Source organism: Neoarius graeffei, chromosome 22 (assembly GCF_027579695.1).
Source record: "Neoarius graeffei isolate fNeoGra1 chromosome 22, fNeoGra1.pri, whole genome shotgun sequence".
Lineage (NCBI taxonomy): Eukaryota > Metazoa > Chordata > Actinopteri > Siluriformes > Ariidae > Neoarius > Neoarius graeffei.
Window position 1 is genome coordinate 29,057,313 of NC_083590.1, and position 21,119 is coordinate 29,078,431.

At 43.1% G+C, this 21,119-nt stretch overlaps 1 protein-coding gene across 1 annotated transcript in view; it reads left to right on the plus strand.

The window, feature by feature from the left end:
• thsd7aa (thrombospondin, type I, domain containing 7Aa) overlaps positions 1–21,119 on the plus strand; it is a 292,211-nt gene that overhangs the window by 173,659 nt on the left and 97,433 nt on the right. Inside the window, exons 7-8 of the mRNA XM_060904722.1 lie at positions 5,893–6,087; positions 14,510–14,762. Coding sequence (XP_060760705.1) covers positions 5,893–6,087; positions 14,510–14,762 — 448 coding nt within the window. The remainder of the gene's footprint in view (positions 1–5,892; positions 6,088–14,509; positions 14,763–21,119) is intronic.

Consider the following 21,119-nt stretch of genomic DNA (forward strand, 5'->3'; position numbering starts at 1 on the left):
AGAGGGTGGTGGTGATAGATGTGGCGATCCCAGCTGACGCCAACATCAGGAAGAAGGAACATGAGAAACTTGAGAAGTATCAAGGGTTGAAAGAGCAGCTGGAACGGATGTGGAAGGTCAAGGGCTGCATGGTCCCCATGGTAGTGGGGGCACTTGGGGCAGTAACCCCCAAACTGGGAGAGTGGCTCCAGCAAATCCCAGGAACAACATCTGAAGCCTCAGTCCAGAAGAGCGCAGTCCTAGGAACATCGAAGATACTGCGCAGAACCTTCAAACTCCCAGGCCTCTGGTAGAGGACCCGAGCTTGAGGATGACATGGATACCACCCCCCCGCCGGGGATGAGAAGGATATATATATATATATATATATATATATATATATATATATATATATATATATATAAATGGATGGATGAATGGATGGATGGATGGATATATAGATCTGTAACCGCTTATCCTGTACAGGGTTGCAGGCAAGCTGGAGCCTATCCCAGCTAACTATGGGTGAGAGGTGGGGTACACCCTGGACAAGTCACCAGATCATCACAGGGCTGATACATAGAGACAAACAACCATTCACACTCACATTTACACCTACGGTCAATTTAGAGCCACCAGTTAACCTAACCTGCATGTCTTTGGACTGTAGGGGAAACCGGAGCACCCGGAGGAAACCCACATGGACACGGGGAGAACATGCAAACTTCACACAGAAAGGCCCCCATTGGCTACTGGGCTCGAACTCAGGACTTTCTTGCTGTGAGGTGACAGCGCTAACCACTACACCATATATATATATATATATATATATATATATATATATATATATATAAAATCTCATTATCTCTAGCCGCTTTATCCTTCTACAGGGTCGCAGGCAAGCTAGAGCCTATCCCAGCTGACTACGGGTGAAAGGCAGGGTACACCCTGGACAAGTCGCCAGGTCATCACAGGGCCGACACATAGACACAGACAACCATTCACACTCACATTCAAACCTACGGTCAATTTAGAGTCACCAGTTAACCTAACCTGCATGTCTTTGGACTGTGGGGGAAACCGGAGCACCCGGAGGAAACCCATGCAGACACGGGGAGAACATGCAAACTCCACACAGAAAGGCCCTCGCCGGCCACGGGGCTCGAACCTGGACCTTCTTGCTGTGAGGCGACAGCGCTAACTACTACACCACTGTGCCACCCTATATATATATATATATATATATATATATATATATATATATATATATATATATATCATCTCATTATCTGTAGCCGCTTTATCCTGTTCTACAGGGTCGCAGGCAAGCTGGAGCCTATCCCAGCTGACTACGGGCGAAAGGCGGGGTACACCCTGGACAAGTCGCCAGGTCATCACAGGGCTGACACACAGACACAGACAACCATTCACACTCACATTCACACCTACAGTCAATTTAGGCCCTGTCCACACGGCAACGGATTCAGGTGAATCTGATAAAATTGTTTATTGTTTTGGCCTGGCGTCCACACGGCACCGGCGTTTTGGGTGCCCCAAAACGAAATCTTTTGAGAACGGGTTCCAGAGTGAAAAAATCTGGCAACGGCGCCGTTGCGAAGTCGTCTGGATGAGTAGAACGGATTTGTTTACGATGACGTCACAACCACATGACTGTCAGTGCTTCAAGCTGGGTAGAAGTGTAACGAACTCGATGCGAGTTGTCAACAAATCCTATAACTTGGTTCATGAAACGTGCTTACAAAATATTTTCACTGTGAATATTTATTATGTAATGGTGCAAAGTGACAGAGAGAGAATAGCCCTTAGGGCAGAGTCTTTAGTCCAAACACTGCAGAAGCAGTACCAAACTGCGCACCGCCCGTGCGCTTTCCAAAAACAAAAACAATCCCGCCAGCAAACATAGGAAAAAAAAAAAAAGGAGTGATCTCACCTCTTCAGATGTTGGTTTAAGTCCGACAATACATTCCTCAAAAAGGGCGTAGAAGAACAAAGTAATCCATCAACGTGTAGCATTCAATTTATTCCGGACCATTAAAGAATTCTGGAGGATATCAGAATGTTGGCGTACCGGCTTCCATCTACCCCCATTCATTCCTCTTTCCGCGTCTTTCGTTTTACGCTACTGATTAATAATCAAAACTTTATGTGGCTAATGCTACAGAAGAAGGGGTTTATGCGCATGCGTCTACTTCTTCTATTGTTCTGGTGTCTCCGATGGGACCGTCTTACAGCGCATGTAGTGGTGTGGCATGCGTATTGCATCGTTTTCAGCAAGCGTTGCGTTGCCATATGTACCTGAAATTTTACTGATCCGTTGCCCATGTGGACGCGATATTTAAAAAAAAAAATCTCGTTGCCGTTGTCGTGTGGATGTAGCCTTAGAGTCACCAGTTAACCTAACCTGCCAGTCTTTGGACTGTGGGGGAAACCAGAGCACCCGGAGGAAACCCACGCAGACACGGGGAGAACATGCAAACTCCACACAGGAAGGCCCTCGCAGGCCATGGGGCTCGAACCCGGACCTTCTTGCTGTGAGGTGACAGCGCTAACCACTGCACGATCATGCCGCATATATATATATATATATATATATATATATATATATATATATATATATAGAGAGAGAGAGAGAGAGAGAGCGAGAGAGAGAGAGCGCTGATGAGGCATGTAGCAGCAAGTTGGCTATAAGCTACGTACAACAAGATTGAGTGGAATAACTGTTTTATTCTGTCCACATTCACTGGATTTTGATAAACAGAGCATTTTTATTTTTTGCAAATTGGATAAATAACTTTTTTGTCCGCTGGTTGTGGTGTAGCTCCAGACCCAGTTTTGGGTGTCGGTTCCCTCCAGGCCTTGGTTTGCCGTGGGTGATACCTGTGCTCCTCGCTATGGACTGCAGTGAGCTCATTGCTCATTTTAACATCGGGGTTGTCCAGCGCTCTGTGCGGCAGTGCTTTTGTGCTTGGCGTGATGTTCCGAGTGATGTTGCTCGGTGGCGTCGCGGCAGCTGTGCCAGCAGTTTGGAACTTGGTTTTGTGCACCTTTTGGTGGGACTGTGGCTGCTACACCATTGGAATGACATCCTGACCTTTATTTGGTGGACTTTTTTTTTCTTTTTTCCCTTCCTTTTCCTTATAATTGCAAAGCGACCTTGGGTATTGAGAACGGCACTATATAAATTTAACTTATTATTTATTATTATTATTATTATTATTATAAAAACTTTATACAAAGCGTCTGACAAAATCATTTCCACTTAGAATGTAAACAAACCAGCGAAATTACAGGAGCAATTTATGAAAAATGCGATAATAATAATTCTTCAAAAATAAAAAAGGTATGTTCTTATCATTAAATACTTTTATTCCATATTTTGTTGCTTTTTTGTCTTTTCTGGGGTTTTGTTTTCGAGTAGTTTTTATTTTGTCCTTAGTTGGTTCACCAAAATGCTCTGCCATTTTGTTTTTCTCTCCTCACGGTATATGAGCTGATATCCTAGCAGTAGAGTAGCCAATCAGAGCCTGTGATTGCTCATATCCAGTGAATGAGGATGGAATAATATACTGTATACTGCTCAGTATCACACATTCTGTAAGTAAATGAAGAATGATGCCAAAAAAGTCATAAAAATACATGCAATAGACAATACACAACAGAGATGCTCTGAGTTACAGCAGAAACTCAGCTTGGCTATGATCTACAAGATGATGAACACAATGACACTGAGAGTGATATTAGCATGAACGTTGACGCTTTGGAAGCTTTTGATCTGTTTGAGCCGAGTGTACAGATGAGAGAGCTGGACAGACTAAAGGATTAAAGTGCTGCTGCATTGCTGTCTGCCGGTAGATATGAACAGCCACTGGCATCGCTATCATCAGACAGTCGAATGAGATGGTGTGTAATCTATGCAACCATTCGTGTGAAAATAGACTAACATTAACATCAAAGTAGTTTAAACCAAAAATGTTAATTCAGAATTTAATCACAAAATAAATCTTTTGCATCTATCACTGTTGATTGTAAACACTGATATAGACATGATATGGAAGACAGGGAGGATTTTTCCTTTTGCTTTTTTTCTTTCCACTGGTTTTGTTCCCCATCCTATGAGCCTGCTATATTTTTATTGACTTGTTTAAGACCTGGTATTCTGCTTCACTGATAAATAATATGATTTGCTCAAGGTCACCTCTATCTTTGTCTTAGCTGATGATCAGGTGGAAGGCGTAGTGTTCTGCCCTCTGTCTTGAATCGGTCTTAAAAATTAAATTAAACCTCAGTGCACCTCAAATTCAGCTCCAATTTCGACAACACTGATTCTATTCTGGGGCAGCACGGTGGTGTAGTGGTTAGCGCTGTCGCCTCACAGCAAGAAGGTTCGGGTTTGAGCCCCGTGGCCGGCGAGGGCCTTTCTGTGTGGAGTTTGCATGTTCTCCCCATGTCCGCGTGGGTTTCCTCCGGGTGCTCCGGTTTCCCCCACAGTCCAAAGACATGCAGGTTAGGTTAACTGGTGACTCTAAATTGACCGTAGGTGTGAATGTGAGTGTGAATGGTTGTCTGTGTCTATGTGTCAGCCCTGTGATGACCTGGCGACTTGTCCAGGGTGTACCTCGCCTTTCGCCCGTAGTCAGCTGGGATAGGCTCCAGCTTGCCTGCGACCCTGTAGAACAGGATAAAGCGGCTAGAGATAATGAGATGAGATGATTCTATTCTGTATATGCTTCCTGAAAGAAAAAAAACCCTGCCTTTAAGAAAATTAATGTCAAACAGGAGGTGTGACGATTTTTTTTCCTGACGTGAAACATTCCACATGGACATGTATCTGTATATGAGATGTGATGAGAGCTCACTGTGTCCCATACTCCACTCTCCTACATCCTTTCCCTCGTTCCCTCGTTTCTTGCCTCCTGGGCTTTTTATCGATCCCTGTTCTCTGCTGCTGATGAGAATGGATCTGTTATGTCCCACAGGGTCCTGGTGTGTCATCTGACTCACTGGCTTTTCTGTCACTTTGGGCTTTTTTAGTGATGCGGGATGAAGAAAAGCAGGGTGGAGTGTCACAAATCGATAGAGGGGCCATTGTAGAGTCACAGTGGGGGTAGTTCCCAAAATAAGCTCTGTGATGACCTCTAACTGTTACACATTGGAGCTGATTTCACCACCAATCATATTGTTTTTTTTTTTTACTATTCAAAATCGGCTGGTGTAGCTTGTTTTAAGTTATCAGGAAAAATAAAGACTTTAGATCAAGATAAAAAAAAAAAAATTGTACTAGCCAGTGAAATCAGCATCACATGCCTTTTTTCCCCTGTTTGATCGCTGTATAAGTTTGAAGGTCAGTTATGTTAAGAGCTAATTCACCGGAGATCATTGGCAATGCAGGTGCTTAAGTTGCCTTCAAAAGACTTATTCATTCATGTTTTCACACAACTTGGGGTTGTCAAGTCTCCAGCATGAACATCTGCCTCATCCAACTGGCAGCAGTCCAAGATGAGGAATCAGATAATGTAAAATTCATGTATGCATGAACTTCAGTTGAACCTAAACCATGTACTATTGGACTTTTCAACTGCTCAGGGCTACACATTAATGATATATAATGCATGAGGGATGTTGGATTCTCTGTGTGTGTATGTGTGTGTGTGTGGGGTGTTTGGGGAGGGACAGTAGATTTCATAAATATGCAGATTTTAAGTGAGAACGTAGTCTTTGTGTACGAGCTATCCTTGTGAAAGAAGGCATCTTCTAGGAATTCAATAAGAAAGAAGCGTCGATCTTTACACTGTGTAATAATATTAATGTCACATTTTTAATACTGTATCAGATACTCATTAGTGTGAATGTTTTAATTAGTTCCTGATCATGGCATTGTGTTTGTTTGCTCAGGTGAATTTGTGGATAGACAAATGTGTCGCGATGCCATCCTGCCCATGCCTGCGCTGTGTGAAGTGCCATGCCCGAAGGATTGCGTGCTCAGCTCCTGGACATCCTGGTCGCTCTGCTCACACACTTGCTCTGGAAAAAACACAGAGGGCAAGCAGACGAGATCACGCTCCATATTGGCCTACAACGCTGGAGATGGTGGGTGTCACTTTGAGTAATTCTGCTATTTGTTTCCTCTTTCTTTCTGTTCAACCCTTATTTTCAATTCTAGTGTTGGGCCACTTCAGGCCACCAGAACAGCTTTAGTGCTCTTTGGAAGAGATTCTACAAGTCTCTCGAACTGTGCTGGAGTCATGAACACTGTTTTTCGAGAAGATATTCTCCAATAAGTGTCAAATTGGGTTGAGATCTGGTAAATATGAAGGTCAAAGCATATGATTTGCATCACTTTCTTTCATCCTCATACCCTGTGGATGGGGGAGGGGATATTCTGGAAGATTCCACACCCATCGGGAGATAAATTTTTGCCTATTGATTTGCAGTGAGGCTTGTCTCTAAGGGACAAGTGGACACAAACCATGTCAAGAAAATGCCTCCTACAGCTTAACGGGTGGGTTTCCCAAAAGCCTCTTAACACTAAGGGCCTCTGCATGCTCTTGCGACAAAGCTTTCGCAGATAGCTTATTGCAAACAGTTGTAATTTATCGTTGAGCGGGGAGTAATAGGAGTGCGCGATGTTATTCACCGCCACAACGCAAGGGGGCACGAAGTCGCGAAATCGCTAGGAGTAGTTGGTGGGTGTGGTTAGTGGAGTGTTTATCCTCCGGTTACTTATAATGACTAGAACTGGAGTCGTATAGATGTACGTACTTCCTCACTTCCTCGATCAACCGCTCTTCGTGCTGCTCCATCTTCGCCCGTGTTTTTAAAAATGGTGGTCGTGAAAACAAACCAAACCGGGAAAGTAGGGAAGCGGAAGTGCGTGTACAGCGGATGTAGAGTGGACCAATCAGAGCCCTCTTGTCTGCGAGGCTGTCTGCGGTGGTCACAATTTTTGGGAGGTGCGCGCAGAGCGTCTGCGAAGGGGGGGGGCTTCGCAGACGCCATCTGTGACGCCATCTGCAAGGACTGGGTTGTCAGCATAAATTGGCCTTCAGAACATCTTAACTAGGGGAGAGAGTGTTCATTGTGATGCTCGCTCTACCATTTAATGATGATCTTTGTGCTACGATGCTTTTGGGAAACCCACGCCAGTTTATTTGACACCCTTCTGTATATGAGAGAGATAAGGTTCTGGTCATATTGTATGGAGAAGGCCAAATAAAATAATATCTATTAGTAGATACATGAGCTAACAAACAATTAAATAAAATATTTATTGACTTACTTTCAGTTTATTTAAAATGTCAATAATAATAATCCATCCATCCATTATCTGTAGCCACTTATCCTGTGCAGGGTCGCAGGCAAGCTGGAGCCAATCCCAGCTGACTACGGGCAAAAGGCTGGGTACACCCTGGACAAGTCGCCAGATCATCACAGGGCTGACACATATGGCCCTTTTCCACTACCCTTTTTCAGCTCACTTCAGCTCGCTTCAGCTCACTTCAGCCCGACACGGCTCGCGTTTCGACTACCAAAAACCAGCACGACTCAGCTCGTTTCAGCCCTGCTTAGCCCCTAAAACTCGCACCGTTTTGGGGTAGGGCTGAAGCGAGCCAAACCTTGCTGACTGAGGCTGGGGGCGTGAGCAGACACTCCCCTGTGCACTGATTGGTGAGGAGGAGTGTCCTCACATGCCCACACACGCCCCGCGAGCGCGCTGGGATCTGTAAACACCGCAAACCCGGAAGAAGAAGAATTACGAATTACGAGAATTTCTGAAGCCTTATGCGCCTCACCTCATCTATACGCTCTTGCCAGTATCTGTTGCCGTTGTCAAGCCACAGCACCAAGACCAGCAACACTAACGACTCCATGTCCTCCATGTTTATTGTTTACTATTCGGGTCGTGAGACTACCGCTTAAAAGCTCACTGAATCAGTGACATACAGAGCATCGTGGACGAGTTCGCGGAGCGCAAGGCTCGCCGTATGCCCTTCAAATAATGCGCGCAGTAGGCTATTGATGTTTTATTATGAGCCATGTACAGTATCCTAATGTTTTTTGTTTCTGAGTTACATGTTCGTTTGAAGGACTTGATGTACTAAATAACATAGTTGCACCCGGTAGTGTTGAAATTGGTAAACACCGCAGTTGCGGACATTTTGTAGCCTAAAATGATGTTATGATAAGCTTTAATAAAGGGCCCGGTCATTTGCCCCGCCCCCGGCCCGGCTCTGACTTGTTCCGCCACTGTCACTGATGTCACTGTTTGCGCTGCTTAACGACATCACATGACGTCCACCCACTTTCGCTAACTCCACCCAATGTGTCCACCCACTTCCAGCCAGCACGGTTCAGCGCGGTTGTAGTCGAAATGCAACTCCAACAGCCCCGCTCAGCCCGACTCAGCTCGACTCGGCACGGCACGGCTCAGCCGCGTTTGTAGTGGAAAAGCGGCAATGGACACAGACAACCATTCACACTCACATTCACACCTACGGTCAATTTAGAGTCACCAGTTAACCTAACCTGCATGTCTTTGGACTGTGGAGGAAACCGGAGTACCCGGAGGAAACCCACGCGGACACGGGGAGAACATGCAAACTCTGCACAGAAAGGCCCTCATCGGCCACTGGGCTCAAACCCAGAACCTTCTTGCTGTGAGGCGACAGTGCTCACCACTACACCACTGTGCCAGCGGTTTTTGTTTCAGTTCAAGCTATTTCTCTGTTGAAAGAGAGAGAGAAAGATGTGTATTTTTTCATCTAGAAACCATGGGGGATGTAAACCTTTGCACAAATTATTATTATTATTATTATTATTATTATTAGTAGTAGTAGTAGTAATAGTAGTATCATCACCACCTTCCATTCTAGAAACCTGCATGTGTTTGTTCCCTGCTGACACAGATTTAAACCCATACACATGTCTAAATAGACATGTGTAGATGTCTGAAAATCTAGCAGTGCTCCCATCCCCCAGTTTGCTTGGTTAGCACTATATCATTCAAGCAGACGTATAAAAACCTCAGCCAGCTGAGGTAATGAGTATCCTGGAGTGTTAAGCGATTCAAGCCTCATGTGGCCCAGACTGGGGCACCGAGTGATTCGTAATGGAGTGACGGTGAAACGAGTGCCTCTGGGTGAAACCCTGTCCCTCTGAGCTGCCACTCACTGTCCAGGATTCCATTTCCATAAATATGCTATTTGAGGGAGTCGGGCTCGCACTGGTGTCTGGGAGCAAATCAACCGAGCTTCGTTTCATATCATAGCTAATGGCTGTGCAAGTGTCTCCACTAGACTGTCACTGGCAGCCCAGAACATGTCCCAGGCAGGAGGAGCATATTTAATACAAGTATGAAGGGGAGCTCCTTTATGAATTATGGATATGTGGTTACACGTGCATCGTGAGGTGTTTGCTTAAAATTGTGTTGCATGCTGTATTGCATGTTTGATTAGTCCTCAAACACTTTGGCTCACAGTATGTAAAATAGATGACAAGTGTCTGACAACCCAGTTGTGAACTGAGTGCAGTGTGAAATTGTGAAGTTGAGCCATTTGGCTCTTTGAGGCAGGATGAAGATGTGCTGTGTGTCAGCATGAAGCTTATGACAATGTCCCTGTAGCTCAATGGCGAAAGAGTAGTTAAGTAGCACTTTTTTTTTTAAACAACTATAAATGGAATAAAGCGCATGGTCGAGTATTATCCCGAGTTATAAAACGCATACTTTTGCTATGACATAAAGGATTAGGATTCATCCAAAAACAAGCAGGTGAGCAGGTGGAGAGCAAGTCTAATCCTTAAGAGAAAGAACATGTCTTTTTTTTTTTTAAAGCACTGAGCTGCTTCAAAGGTAATGATTTGTAACTGTAAAGATGATGTGTAGGCATCCTAACATGCATTGGCAGGGGATTTTAACACATCTCATGAGTGATGCGATAATGGTCAAAAACCTCTTTATAAACAACCTGCAGACAGACCTTATCCTACACTGTGAAGAAAAGTCAATTATTCAGTATTTCCAATAGCTCTTGAAGAACAAGAACGTCTTAACGTGCAGTTTGTCCATTCTTTTCCTCTCTCCATCATTGATTGTTTTGCGGTCAGTCCTTACTGCAGGGTTAATGGCTGACCTCTCATTGGGGGTGCTTTGATTGGGAGACTAATGACCACCAATAGCAGTCAGGAGTCACCCATAGCCCATCTGGCTCCTTCCTGCAGTCAATTTTCTCTTTGTATCTTGCTTTGGCGAGCTTATTTTCTCAATAGCCAGCCCAATCTCATATAAAACCCATCAAAGGGAAAGACACAAGTGCTAATCCTGCTAGTCATCATAACAGCTGAAAAATGTTCAGTGGGTTGAAGCTAAAAGAATGCGAAAAAGGCTTTATGTTTCACATTTGAGTCATTAGATCCATGTGCTAGGATTTTCCACTCTCATTGTCTTGAAGAAAATTGGATAAAGAACAAAGTAACAGATCATTCTGGTGGCTGTATGAAAATTAAAGGACACTTACCAGAAGTTAATGCTCAGAGCAAAATTGCAGGGTTATTTTTTTATGCTAAGGCTCAGTGAGATAATCAGCTTGGTGCTATTTTAACCCAGTCGGGTCTGAACTCATTAAAAGTGCCTTTCAGTAAATCTCACAGTTAAGTATAAGATCTGGTGGCATCATTCCAGTGCAATATGAGTCATCAGTTGCATCATCTCATATGAAGAAGTGCACTTTGTGTTCTGCTACAATAACAGCCAAGATATTACATTACAGGCATTGAGCAGATGCTCTTATCCAGAGCGATGTACAACAGGACCCTGACATGCCCACAGCAGCTGGGGATTCGGTGCCTTGATCATGGGCACTTCAGCCACATTCCTGCTGGTCCCGGGAATCGAACCAGCAACGTTTTGGTCCCAAAGCTGCTTCTCTAACCTTTAGGCTCCCTATAAGGCATTATTATTATTATTATTATTATTATTAATCATTAGTGAAAATTAGGCAGCCCGGTGGTGCAGTGGTTAGCACTGTAGCCTCACAGCAAGAAGGTCCTGGGTTCGAGCCCAGTGGCCGACGAGGGCCTTTCTGTCCACATGGAGTTTGCATGTTCTCCTCATGTCTGCGTGGGTTTGACATTGTTCTGATTGCTACATCACCAGAACAGCTGCAGCAACTGGTAGACAAAGTTGATATACTCTCAAGAGAATATTCCCTCAAGATCAGTGCTGCCAAAATGAAGACCAGAGCAGCGATGCAAGAGGTAGAAGTGATCAACATCTACTGCAATGGTGCGCTACTTGAGCAAGTCAGCTCGTTCAAGTACCTTGGGTCGTATATCTACCAGGATGCTAACTGCAGCAAGGAAATCCATCATCAGCTTGGCATAGCTAGAACAACCATCAAAACTTTAGCCAAACTCTGGAAAGACTGCACCCTCAGTAAATCCCTGAAGGTCAAACTTCTTGAAACACTTGTTTAGCCCATTGCAACCTATGGTGCCGAAAGTTGGAGCTTCAGGAAAGAGGATATGAAGCACATCAAGGCATTTCAGTTGGTTGGATACCACAGGAGTTTACGGACTAGCTGGGTAGAACATAGAACTAATGAGTCCATTCTGTGGGTGGTACGGTGGTGTAGTGGTTAGCACTGTTGCCTCACAGCAAGAAGGTCCTGGGTTTGAGCCCAGTGGCCAACAAGGGCCTTTCTGTGTGGAGTTTGTATGTTCTCCCCGTGTCTGCTTGGGTTTCCTCTGGGTGTTCCTGTTTCCCCCACAGTCCAAAGACATGCAGGTTAGGTTAATTGGTGGCTCTAAATTGATCATAGGTGTGAATGGTTGTCTGTGTCGATGTGCAGTCCTGCGATACTTGTCCAGGGTGTACCCCACTTCTTGCCCATAGTCAGCTGGGATAGGCTCCAGCTTGCCTGCGACCCTGTACAGGATAAGTGGCTACAGATAATGGATGGATGAATGCACTTTTTAAATTGGTATCAGGATGATAATGTACATGAAAGTCCGCATTAAAATCCCTCTACTAAATATGGCATTTGTGGCTTTACACATAGGCTATGGTAGCGTCCAGAAATCTCATCTCATCTCATCTCATTATCTCTAGCCGCTTTATCCTTCTACAGGGTCGCAGGCAAGCTGGAGCCTATCCCAGCTGACTATGGGCGAAAGGCGGGGTACACCCTGGACAAGTCGCCAGGTCATCACAGGGCTGACACATAGACACAGACAACCATTCACACTCACATTCACACCTACAGTCAATTTAGAGTCACCAGTTAACCTAACCTGCATGTCTTTGGACTGTGGGGGAAACCGGAGTACCCGGAGGAAACCCACGCGGACACGGGGAGAACATGCAAACTCCACACAGAAAGGCCCTCGCCGGCCCCGGGGCTCGAACCCAGGACCTTCTTGCTGTGAGGCGACAGCGCTAACCACTACACCACCGTGCCGCCCCGTCCAGAAATCTAATTATATTATTATAAGTAACTGCTTGTAAAGTATTCAAGTCACTGTTGAGGCGTACATTCACACTGTTCACACATCATTTCCACATCATTAAAAAAGTATATGCTGACACATGCATGATGATCCTAACATTATCATAGTGTCTTAATGTCTTTTGTTGTTCAGTCATTTCGTCCAACTCTTCGTGACCTCATGGACTTTAGCATGCCAGTTTCTTCTATCGAGCACTGCCTCTCTGAGCTCCTTCAGATTCATGTTCATTGCTCCAGTAATGCTATCTATCCATCTCTGCTTATGTCTTCCTCATCTCCTCTTGTTTTCAGTTTTCCCTATCATGTAATCCTTCTCCAGTGATTCATATCTTTTCATGATATGTCCAAAATATTTCAGCTTCTCTCTCATCATCAGTGCTTTCCAGGAGCAATCTGGTTATATTTCCTCAATTATTGATTTGTTTGTTTTTCTTTCTGTCCCTGTGACTCCTACTCAAAAGTTCAAATGTCTTGATTCTTTTGTACACTTAACGACTACCATCTGCTATTGTTTTAATTAAGATTTGAAATGTGTTATTCCTAGCCCTGTGATGACCTGGCGACTTGTCCAGGGTGTACCCCGCCTTTCGCCCGTAGTCAGCTGGGATAGGCTCCAGCTTGCCTGCGACCCTGTAGAACAGGATAAAGCGGCTAGAGATAATGAGATGAGATGTGTTATTCCTGTTATTTGTTTTTCCCTATTAGTAGATACAAAGTGTACTAAAAATTAAGGAGAAGAGCGCGACGTTTCAGTGCCATTGGACACCATTATTAAGCAAGTGTTCGGAAGCAAAGTCAATGTCAAAACATATAAATAGATTAGCATAATGCCAAACAAAAAGTCTGGCTTGTATGGAGTCCAGTTGCACATTGAGAGTTAGTCTTCTTTCTCTAATGTAGAGCATTTTGTACAAGAAGAAGTTGAATTTACTCTGATACTTCCTTAAGACAACAAAGTTCTTGTTCACGTCTTTAGGTGCAGTCCTATAGTGTGCCATTCTATAGTGTTTACTGATGCTTGAAGACACGCCTTTATGCTCTTCGATACGCTCAAGCAAGTGTCTACAGGTGTAACCAACTTAACTCATTACAAGAGTCACATTTGAAACTATACACCACCTGTTGCTGATTTATAATCGGTGGTTTTTCTTCTTGCAGCTTCAACACATCGTTGAGTTTGCGGCTCACAAATACCGGGTGAATTCTAATATTTCTCTTGTTACTCAGGTCCTGTAACCACCTTCTGATGACATTGGTTGAACATTTTGTCCTTGAATGGTATGGTGATTCTGATGTTGTTTTCCGGCTCTTTAACTTCTAGTGTACCAGGAGGTTTACAAAATTTAGAATCGACAAATTCAGCGGCATGGTGGTGTAGTCATTAGTACTGTCACCTCACAGCAAGAAGGTTCTGAGTTCAAGCCCAGTGGCCGACGGGGGCCTTTCTGTGTGGAATTTGCATGTTCTCCCCCGTGTCTGTGTGGGTTTCCTCTGGGTGCTCCAGTTTCCCCCACAGTCCAAAGACATGCAGGTTAGGCTAATTGGTGGCTCTAAATTGACCGTAGGTGTGAATGGTTGTTTGTCTCTATGTGTTAGCCCTGCAACGATTTGGCGACTTGTTCAGGGTGGGATGGGATCCAGCTTGCCTGTGACCCTGTACAGGATAAGTGGTTACAGATAATGGATGGGTGGAGAATCGACAAATCCTTTGATAGGATAGTCAATTAAGGTTTGTGGGTAATTCAGGTGTAGGAACACTTTCCTTAAACAGTCACATTCATCATTGTTTAGCATTATGCTAATCTATTTATATGTTTTGCCATTGACTTAGCTTACGAACACTCGCTTGATAATGGTGTCTGAGTGGCACCGAAACGTCGTGCTCTTTTCCTTACTTTTTAGTACACTTTGTTTTTTTCTAAATCTTCATTTATAGGATATACAAAGTGTTAATAAAATACAAACCTGTTTAAATTGCAATGCACTTGCACTCTTGATGTGTTTGTTAGGTGGGGTTCAGTGCCCTAATGGCAGTGCTCTGCAGGAAGTGCGCAGTTGTAACGAGCACCCCTGCACTGTGTACCACTGGCAGACGGGTACCTGGGGCCAGTGCATCGAGGACACATCTGTTCCTGCTGCCAATGGCTCACTCACACGCAGTGGAGCTGGAACCACTGGCACTGAAGCTTCCTGCTCTGTGGGCATGCAGACCCGCAAGGTCATGTGTGTTCGTGTCAACGTGGGCCAAGTGCCTCCTAAGAAGTAAGAGCAAGTTCTGATCTGCTATTTTTACCTCACCCGCAATGGAGTAAGCGGGGTGAGGTATTGCAATCAGTGCGGTTTGTTTGTTTGTTTGTTTATTTTTTGTGTGTCTGCCTGTAAACAATCTAGCGTCTAGACGGTTGCATCAATTGACTTCAAATTTTCAGGGGAGGTGGGCAATGGTCCATAGATTACCTGATTAAATTTTGGGGGTAATCTAATCAGGTTAAGGTGAAGGTCAAGGTCACCGGAAAGGTCAACCTTTCGGTCAAAATAACATCTTTTCCATTATAACTCAAAAACGGTTGCAGATAGACAAATGTTTACTATTACAAGCATATAGGAACTCCCATATGGCCTTTCATTTGGCACCATGATCTTTGACCTTGAGTAACCTGGAAAGGTCAAATTCAAGGTCATGGATTTTCAGAGGGCTAGAACTTGAAAAGGGTTGATGGTAGACATATTTGCCATTATCAACTTATAGGAAGTGCCATATGGATTTTCATTTGGTGCCATGACCTTTGACCTTGAATGACTTTGAAATGTCAAACTCAAGGTCATGGATTTTCATAGGACTATAACCTGGCAGCTGATGATTGAGAAATATTACCATTATCAACATATAGGTATAAAATAAGTGCTGCCGGGCGAGATTTGTTTTGCCTGGCAACAATTTTTTTTTAATTCGTTTCTTAATTTTTAGATTTTTAGACAGCTCTCTCATCTCTTTAACAAAGACTGGTTGGCTTAATTAAAAAAAAGTGTGATTGATATCTTGTTTAATATAAAGTGTTCTTTACTATCCTTGAAATTGCTGCTCTGCAAATATTGCATAGAATTAGCTAATTCGAATAGCTCTCAATCATCAACCATGTACTGTAATTGGTAAAGCCGTAGTCATGACCACCACTGTCAAGTCCAAAACCAGTACAAGCTGAGATCAAATCCTGACAGTGAGGCCAAGTCCAAACCATTATTTCAACTAGTTGGCTTCATTTCTTTTGTGCATTGGGCTCATGATTTTCTAAAAGATGTAATTACTTTTAATTAAAAAAAAGAAACAACATCCAAACAGTAATTTTACAAACTCTTGCTCAAGACCATGATGATATTTAATGAGATCAGTGCCCAAGAAAAGTCCAAGTACAAATGTCAGTGTCCAAAACTTGACTCAAGACATATAACCCTAGTAATTGATCTCTCTATTCAGTGCAGGCTGTAATTATTTGTTTTGGCTCTGTCATCCAGAACATAGGGTCAAAGATATGTCCATGTTTACATGAGAAAGTTCTCCATGCCCTGAGGGTTGCCATTTTTATTTCTTTTGTCAAGAGGTGTCTCAGTTTTTCACTGCAATACAATGTAAGACAAAACAGTCTCTTAAAAACAAACAAATTAAAAAAAGACAATAATAAACAAATTAAAATATGACAAATCTTTAAATAAACATCTAATAGTAATTGAATGTGGTATGTTCCAAATATATTGAGGCTGCATGTTCTCCTAGTTGTTATCACATTCATTTATCACTGCAAATGTTCCCGAACATAACAACATGGCTTCCACCCCCATTGGAACCTACAAGTTGTCTCAGTGACAGCGAGACAAAAAAAAAAGTGCAAGCAAATGAATATGACGACAGATATAGATGCTATCTCAGCAGTTTATTTTAAACATACCCGGTATAATTACATGTCAGAGGGAAATTTAAACCTGTCTAGCAGCATTCTATTTGGTCGTTCATTTAACTTAGTATTTCCAAACAAGACCAGTTGAATGCATAGAAAGAAATGTGGTGTACAGGTTTTTATACAATACAAAGAAAAATTAATTGTGAAAAAAACAGAGAAGCAATAATAGGGTGCAGATAATTTTCATCTGAGACATATGGAAATAGTGTGTCCATCATGCACTGATAAAGCTAGTTAGCATTTGGTAACGTCGTCAAACACACTTAACGTCAGCGAACTTCTGAATTCGTGTAACTCCCGCCTGCCTTGTGCATGCTAGTAGCCAGAGTTACCAAATGCTAACTAGCTTTGTTAGCTGACTAACCTAATCCTCATTTCCAGTCAACACAACTTCCTAGCTTGCTAGCTAGCGAACCTAACCTCTCAACAACTACCTAGCTTGCTAGCAAGGCTAATACTACTGATATAGGCACACACACACACACACATATATATATATATATATATATATATATATATATATATATATATATATATATACACATTTTTATCTGTATATTGTATAGCCAGCTTGTTCTTGGGATCTGTTTTTTTTTATTCTATTTTATGTTGTACAGTGTGCCTTTTTCTTTTTGCATGTCTGATAACTTGCTGCTGTAACAAAACAATTTCCCAGCTTGGGGTCAATAAAGTAAATCAATCAATCCATCCATCCATCCATCCACCCACCCACCCACCGACCGGAAGTGGGAAATACGATATGGGAAAGGAATTGGACCCTGTTAAACCCATGGGCATACTTTGAAGTACCTATATTACCACTGACCAAATGTGAACCAGACATGTAGTGTTTTACTAAAGGATGAAGTAAAATAATATTTGGTCAGCAATTCCCCTTCTGGGTCAGATCATCCAGGATTAGAATTTGAAAGAGACTATAAACCAAAGGCACAGTGAGCAAACATTTCTTATCCTGGAGGAATACTGTATCTTAAACACAACTCTTATACCCTGTCCACACTAGGGATTTTGTACCGATACGAAACTACTTTCGTACCGCAACACCTGTCTACACTAGCAACTATACCGGTACTGTAGCGGTATAACTGTATCGGTATGAAACCCACAAATGTATGGGTTTCGTACCGGTACAGTATCGGTACTGTAGCGCTTCGCTGTAGTGTGGACAGATGAAGCGGCTCTGTATCGATACAAATATAATGCGCATGCGCAAAGTCACACACCTCAATCGATGTCTTCGCTGAATAAAATAGTGAAGAACAGAGATTCGTTTGTTTCTTTCTCAACCGCCTCATGCGTTTTATACGATTCGACTGAATAAATGACCACCAGAAATATAGACTGTACATTGACAACAAAAAGCACACACACGTTGTTTCATCCATACTGAAGCTGAGAGAGGCCCTTCAAATAATCCTTTTTTTTTATTCACCTTGTTATCCCGAGATAACGACATAATTAATTCAGGATCTCAAGAAAACAACACAACTAATTCGAGATCTCGAGAAAACAAAACCGTTATTTTGAGATCTCGAGAAAACAAAACAATTATTCCGTGATCTCGAGAAAACAAAACAATTATTTCATGATCTTGAGTAAACAGCTGAGAAATGGTTCATTCAGGTATGCCAAGAGACTTGTGATATGCTGACTTTGGGGCTATTTCTCATTCAGTATAGACACAACTTTGGTCATTAGAATGTCTGGAATAATCGATCACCTAATAAGGCAATATTTTGATCAGGGGTTGACACAGGGAGAGATTGCATTAAGTCTTTTAATAAGGGATAATTTCAAAATTAGTCCGCAGCACCTCCGCAGAAGACTGGCCCGGCTTCGTCTCTACCGACGGAGATACAGTGATCCAGCTGAGATCATGAAATAATTGTTTTGTTTTCTCGAGATCTCGAAATAACGGATGCCATATATTCTTGGAAGGAAGTTACTCGGTAACCACGGAAACATTTTGCGCACGCGCATTTCAACTACCGTGAAAGAAAACCGCAAATGTTTCTTGCTAGTTTGGACAGATGCACTAAACTGTACCGGTATACTTTGTATCGATACAGTTACACCACTTTTGTACCGGTATAAGTGTGAACACAGCATTAGACATGTGTTCACTGTGTTCAGTCTCTCCCACATTGCTGATTGTATTGCTCTGACCAATCCTCTACCGGGAGTTTAACCAACCATTATACCTTGTGTTTATTGACTATAAGAAATCTCTTGACTTCATCAACCACTATAAGCTGTGGGAAGTACTCCGCCATATGGGTGTAGGAAATGGCACTGTCAACATCATTCAATGCCTATATGAAAACCAGCAAGGAACAGTCAGGGTGGAACAAACCCTCACCGATCCATTCAGAATGAATAAAGGGGTACGGCAAGGGTGCCTTCTGTCACCGCTTTGCTTCAATCTTTACAGTGAAGGGATAATGAGAAATCTGCTGATGAGCTAGTCTGGGTGGGTGTCCGGGTTAATGGCCACGCAATCAACAACCTTCGTTATGTGGATGACATTGTTCTGATTGCTACATCACTGGAACAGCTGCAGCAACTGATAGACAAGGTTGATACAGTCTCAAGAGAATATTCCCTCGAGATCAATGCCACCAAAGCAAAGACCATGGCAGTGACTCGAGAGGTAGAAGTGATCAACATCTACTGCAATGGTGTGCTACTTGAGCAAGTCAGCTCATTCAAGTACCTTGGGGCATATATCTACCAGGACGCTAACTGCAGCAAGGAAATCCATCATCAGCTTGGCATAGCTAGAACAGCCATCAAAGCTTTAGCCAAACTCTGGAAAGCCCATACCCCCAGTAAATCTCTGAAGGTCAAACTTCCTGAAATACTCATTTGGCCCATCGCAACCTATGGTGCCAAAAGTTGGACCTTCAGGAAAGAGGATATGAAGCACATAGAGGCATTAGAGTTGTTTGGATACCACAGGATTTTACGGGCTAGCTGGGTAGAACATAAAGTCCATTCTGTAGGTGGTGCAGTGGTTAGCACTGTTGCCTCACAGGAAGAAGGTCCTGGGTTCAAGCCCAGTAGCTGACGAAGGCCTTTCTGTGTGGAGTTTACATGTTCTCTCCGTGTCTGCGTGGGTTTCCTCTGGGTGCTCTGGTTTCCCCCACAGTCCAAAGACATGCAGGTTAGGTTAATTGGTGGCTCTAAATTGATTGTAGGTGTGAATGTGAGTGTGAATGGTTGTTTGTCTCTATGTGTCAGCCCTGTGATGATTTGGCAACTTGTCCAGGGTGTTACCCTGCTTCTCGCCCATAGTCAGCTGGGATAGGCTCCAGCTTGTCTGAGACCCTGTACAGGATAAGCGGCTACAGATAATGGATGGATGGAGTCAATTCTGCAGGAAGTGAACATCCAAAGGAAACTCCTGCCTGCTACTGTCAAATGTAAGCTAGCCTATTTTGGCCACATAATAAGAGCTGGAGGTCTAACATGCACTATCCTGGAGGGCCAAGTGGAGTAGACTAGATCAAGAGGTCAGCCTAGGAGGAGATGGATGGATGGCATTCAAGACTGGACGGGCCTGACCGGTGCCACATGCTCTACCTTGGCACGGGGCAGGCAGGGTTGGAGGAGTGCGTGTGTGTCTCCCAAGATTGCTGCCCCTCAGACATGAGGAGGGCCACAGAGAGAGAGAGAGAATCCTGTACCAAATTTCTATCATATCCTAAAAATCTTCCACACATTTCTGAGTGGCGCAACAGAAAAGTGTTCACCATATCACCATATCGAGATTGAATCCAGACAATGCCACAGCCATTCATAACTGTGAGCTAACAGAACAAAACTGGTGATGCTCTCTGGGTGGGAGGAGTGTTATATTTGCTTACCTGTCAATCACAGCAACACTAGCCAATCCCAAGTGTCTGTAAGTGTATATATGCTGAAGAGGGAAGACAGCGCTTTACTCCAGGTGTGTTACGCCGAACCTCTGATGCTGCATTTACAGCACTTAAGCTTCCATGCACTCTGAACAGAAGTGAGCTTCATCATGCACATATGCCAAAGATGAAACTGATGACTGAGGAAAATTACACTGGAATTTGCGTATGCTCTTTTTATGACCAGATTTGAATGGATGTAACTTTGATGAACATAAGCCACCATGTTAGATGACATATCGATCAGATATCGTATCTGGGTTATTCTCTGAATTCGGTGCATTTTGTGTCCCACAGGTGTTCCTGAAAGATTTTCATATAAAGTAAACCACAATTGCTTTTTAATGCAAGAAATGGAAATATCCATGTGTCTTTGCATTATAACACAAACTTATTTTAAAAATTATGTTTTGAAAAGTTTTATGGATTGTTGAGGCATAGGGGTGAGCCAAATGAGCATGTCCCCACTGCCCAAAATGACTTTTTCTTTGAATATAAAACAAATAAAAATAGCCAGTAACTGCAAGATTTTTCTGCTCATGTAATCATTTGTCTGTCTACTTTTACCTAAATAAAAGAAATATGAGAAAAATATATGAATTATTCATAAATTAGCACAATTTAATCATGTCCCCCAGTTTTGTTCAACCCCTTAACAGCATACCAATCCCTCCCTTTATAAAAATAATGGTTCAGTCCAACTTCCTCAGCACCCAGGAAGTGAC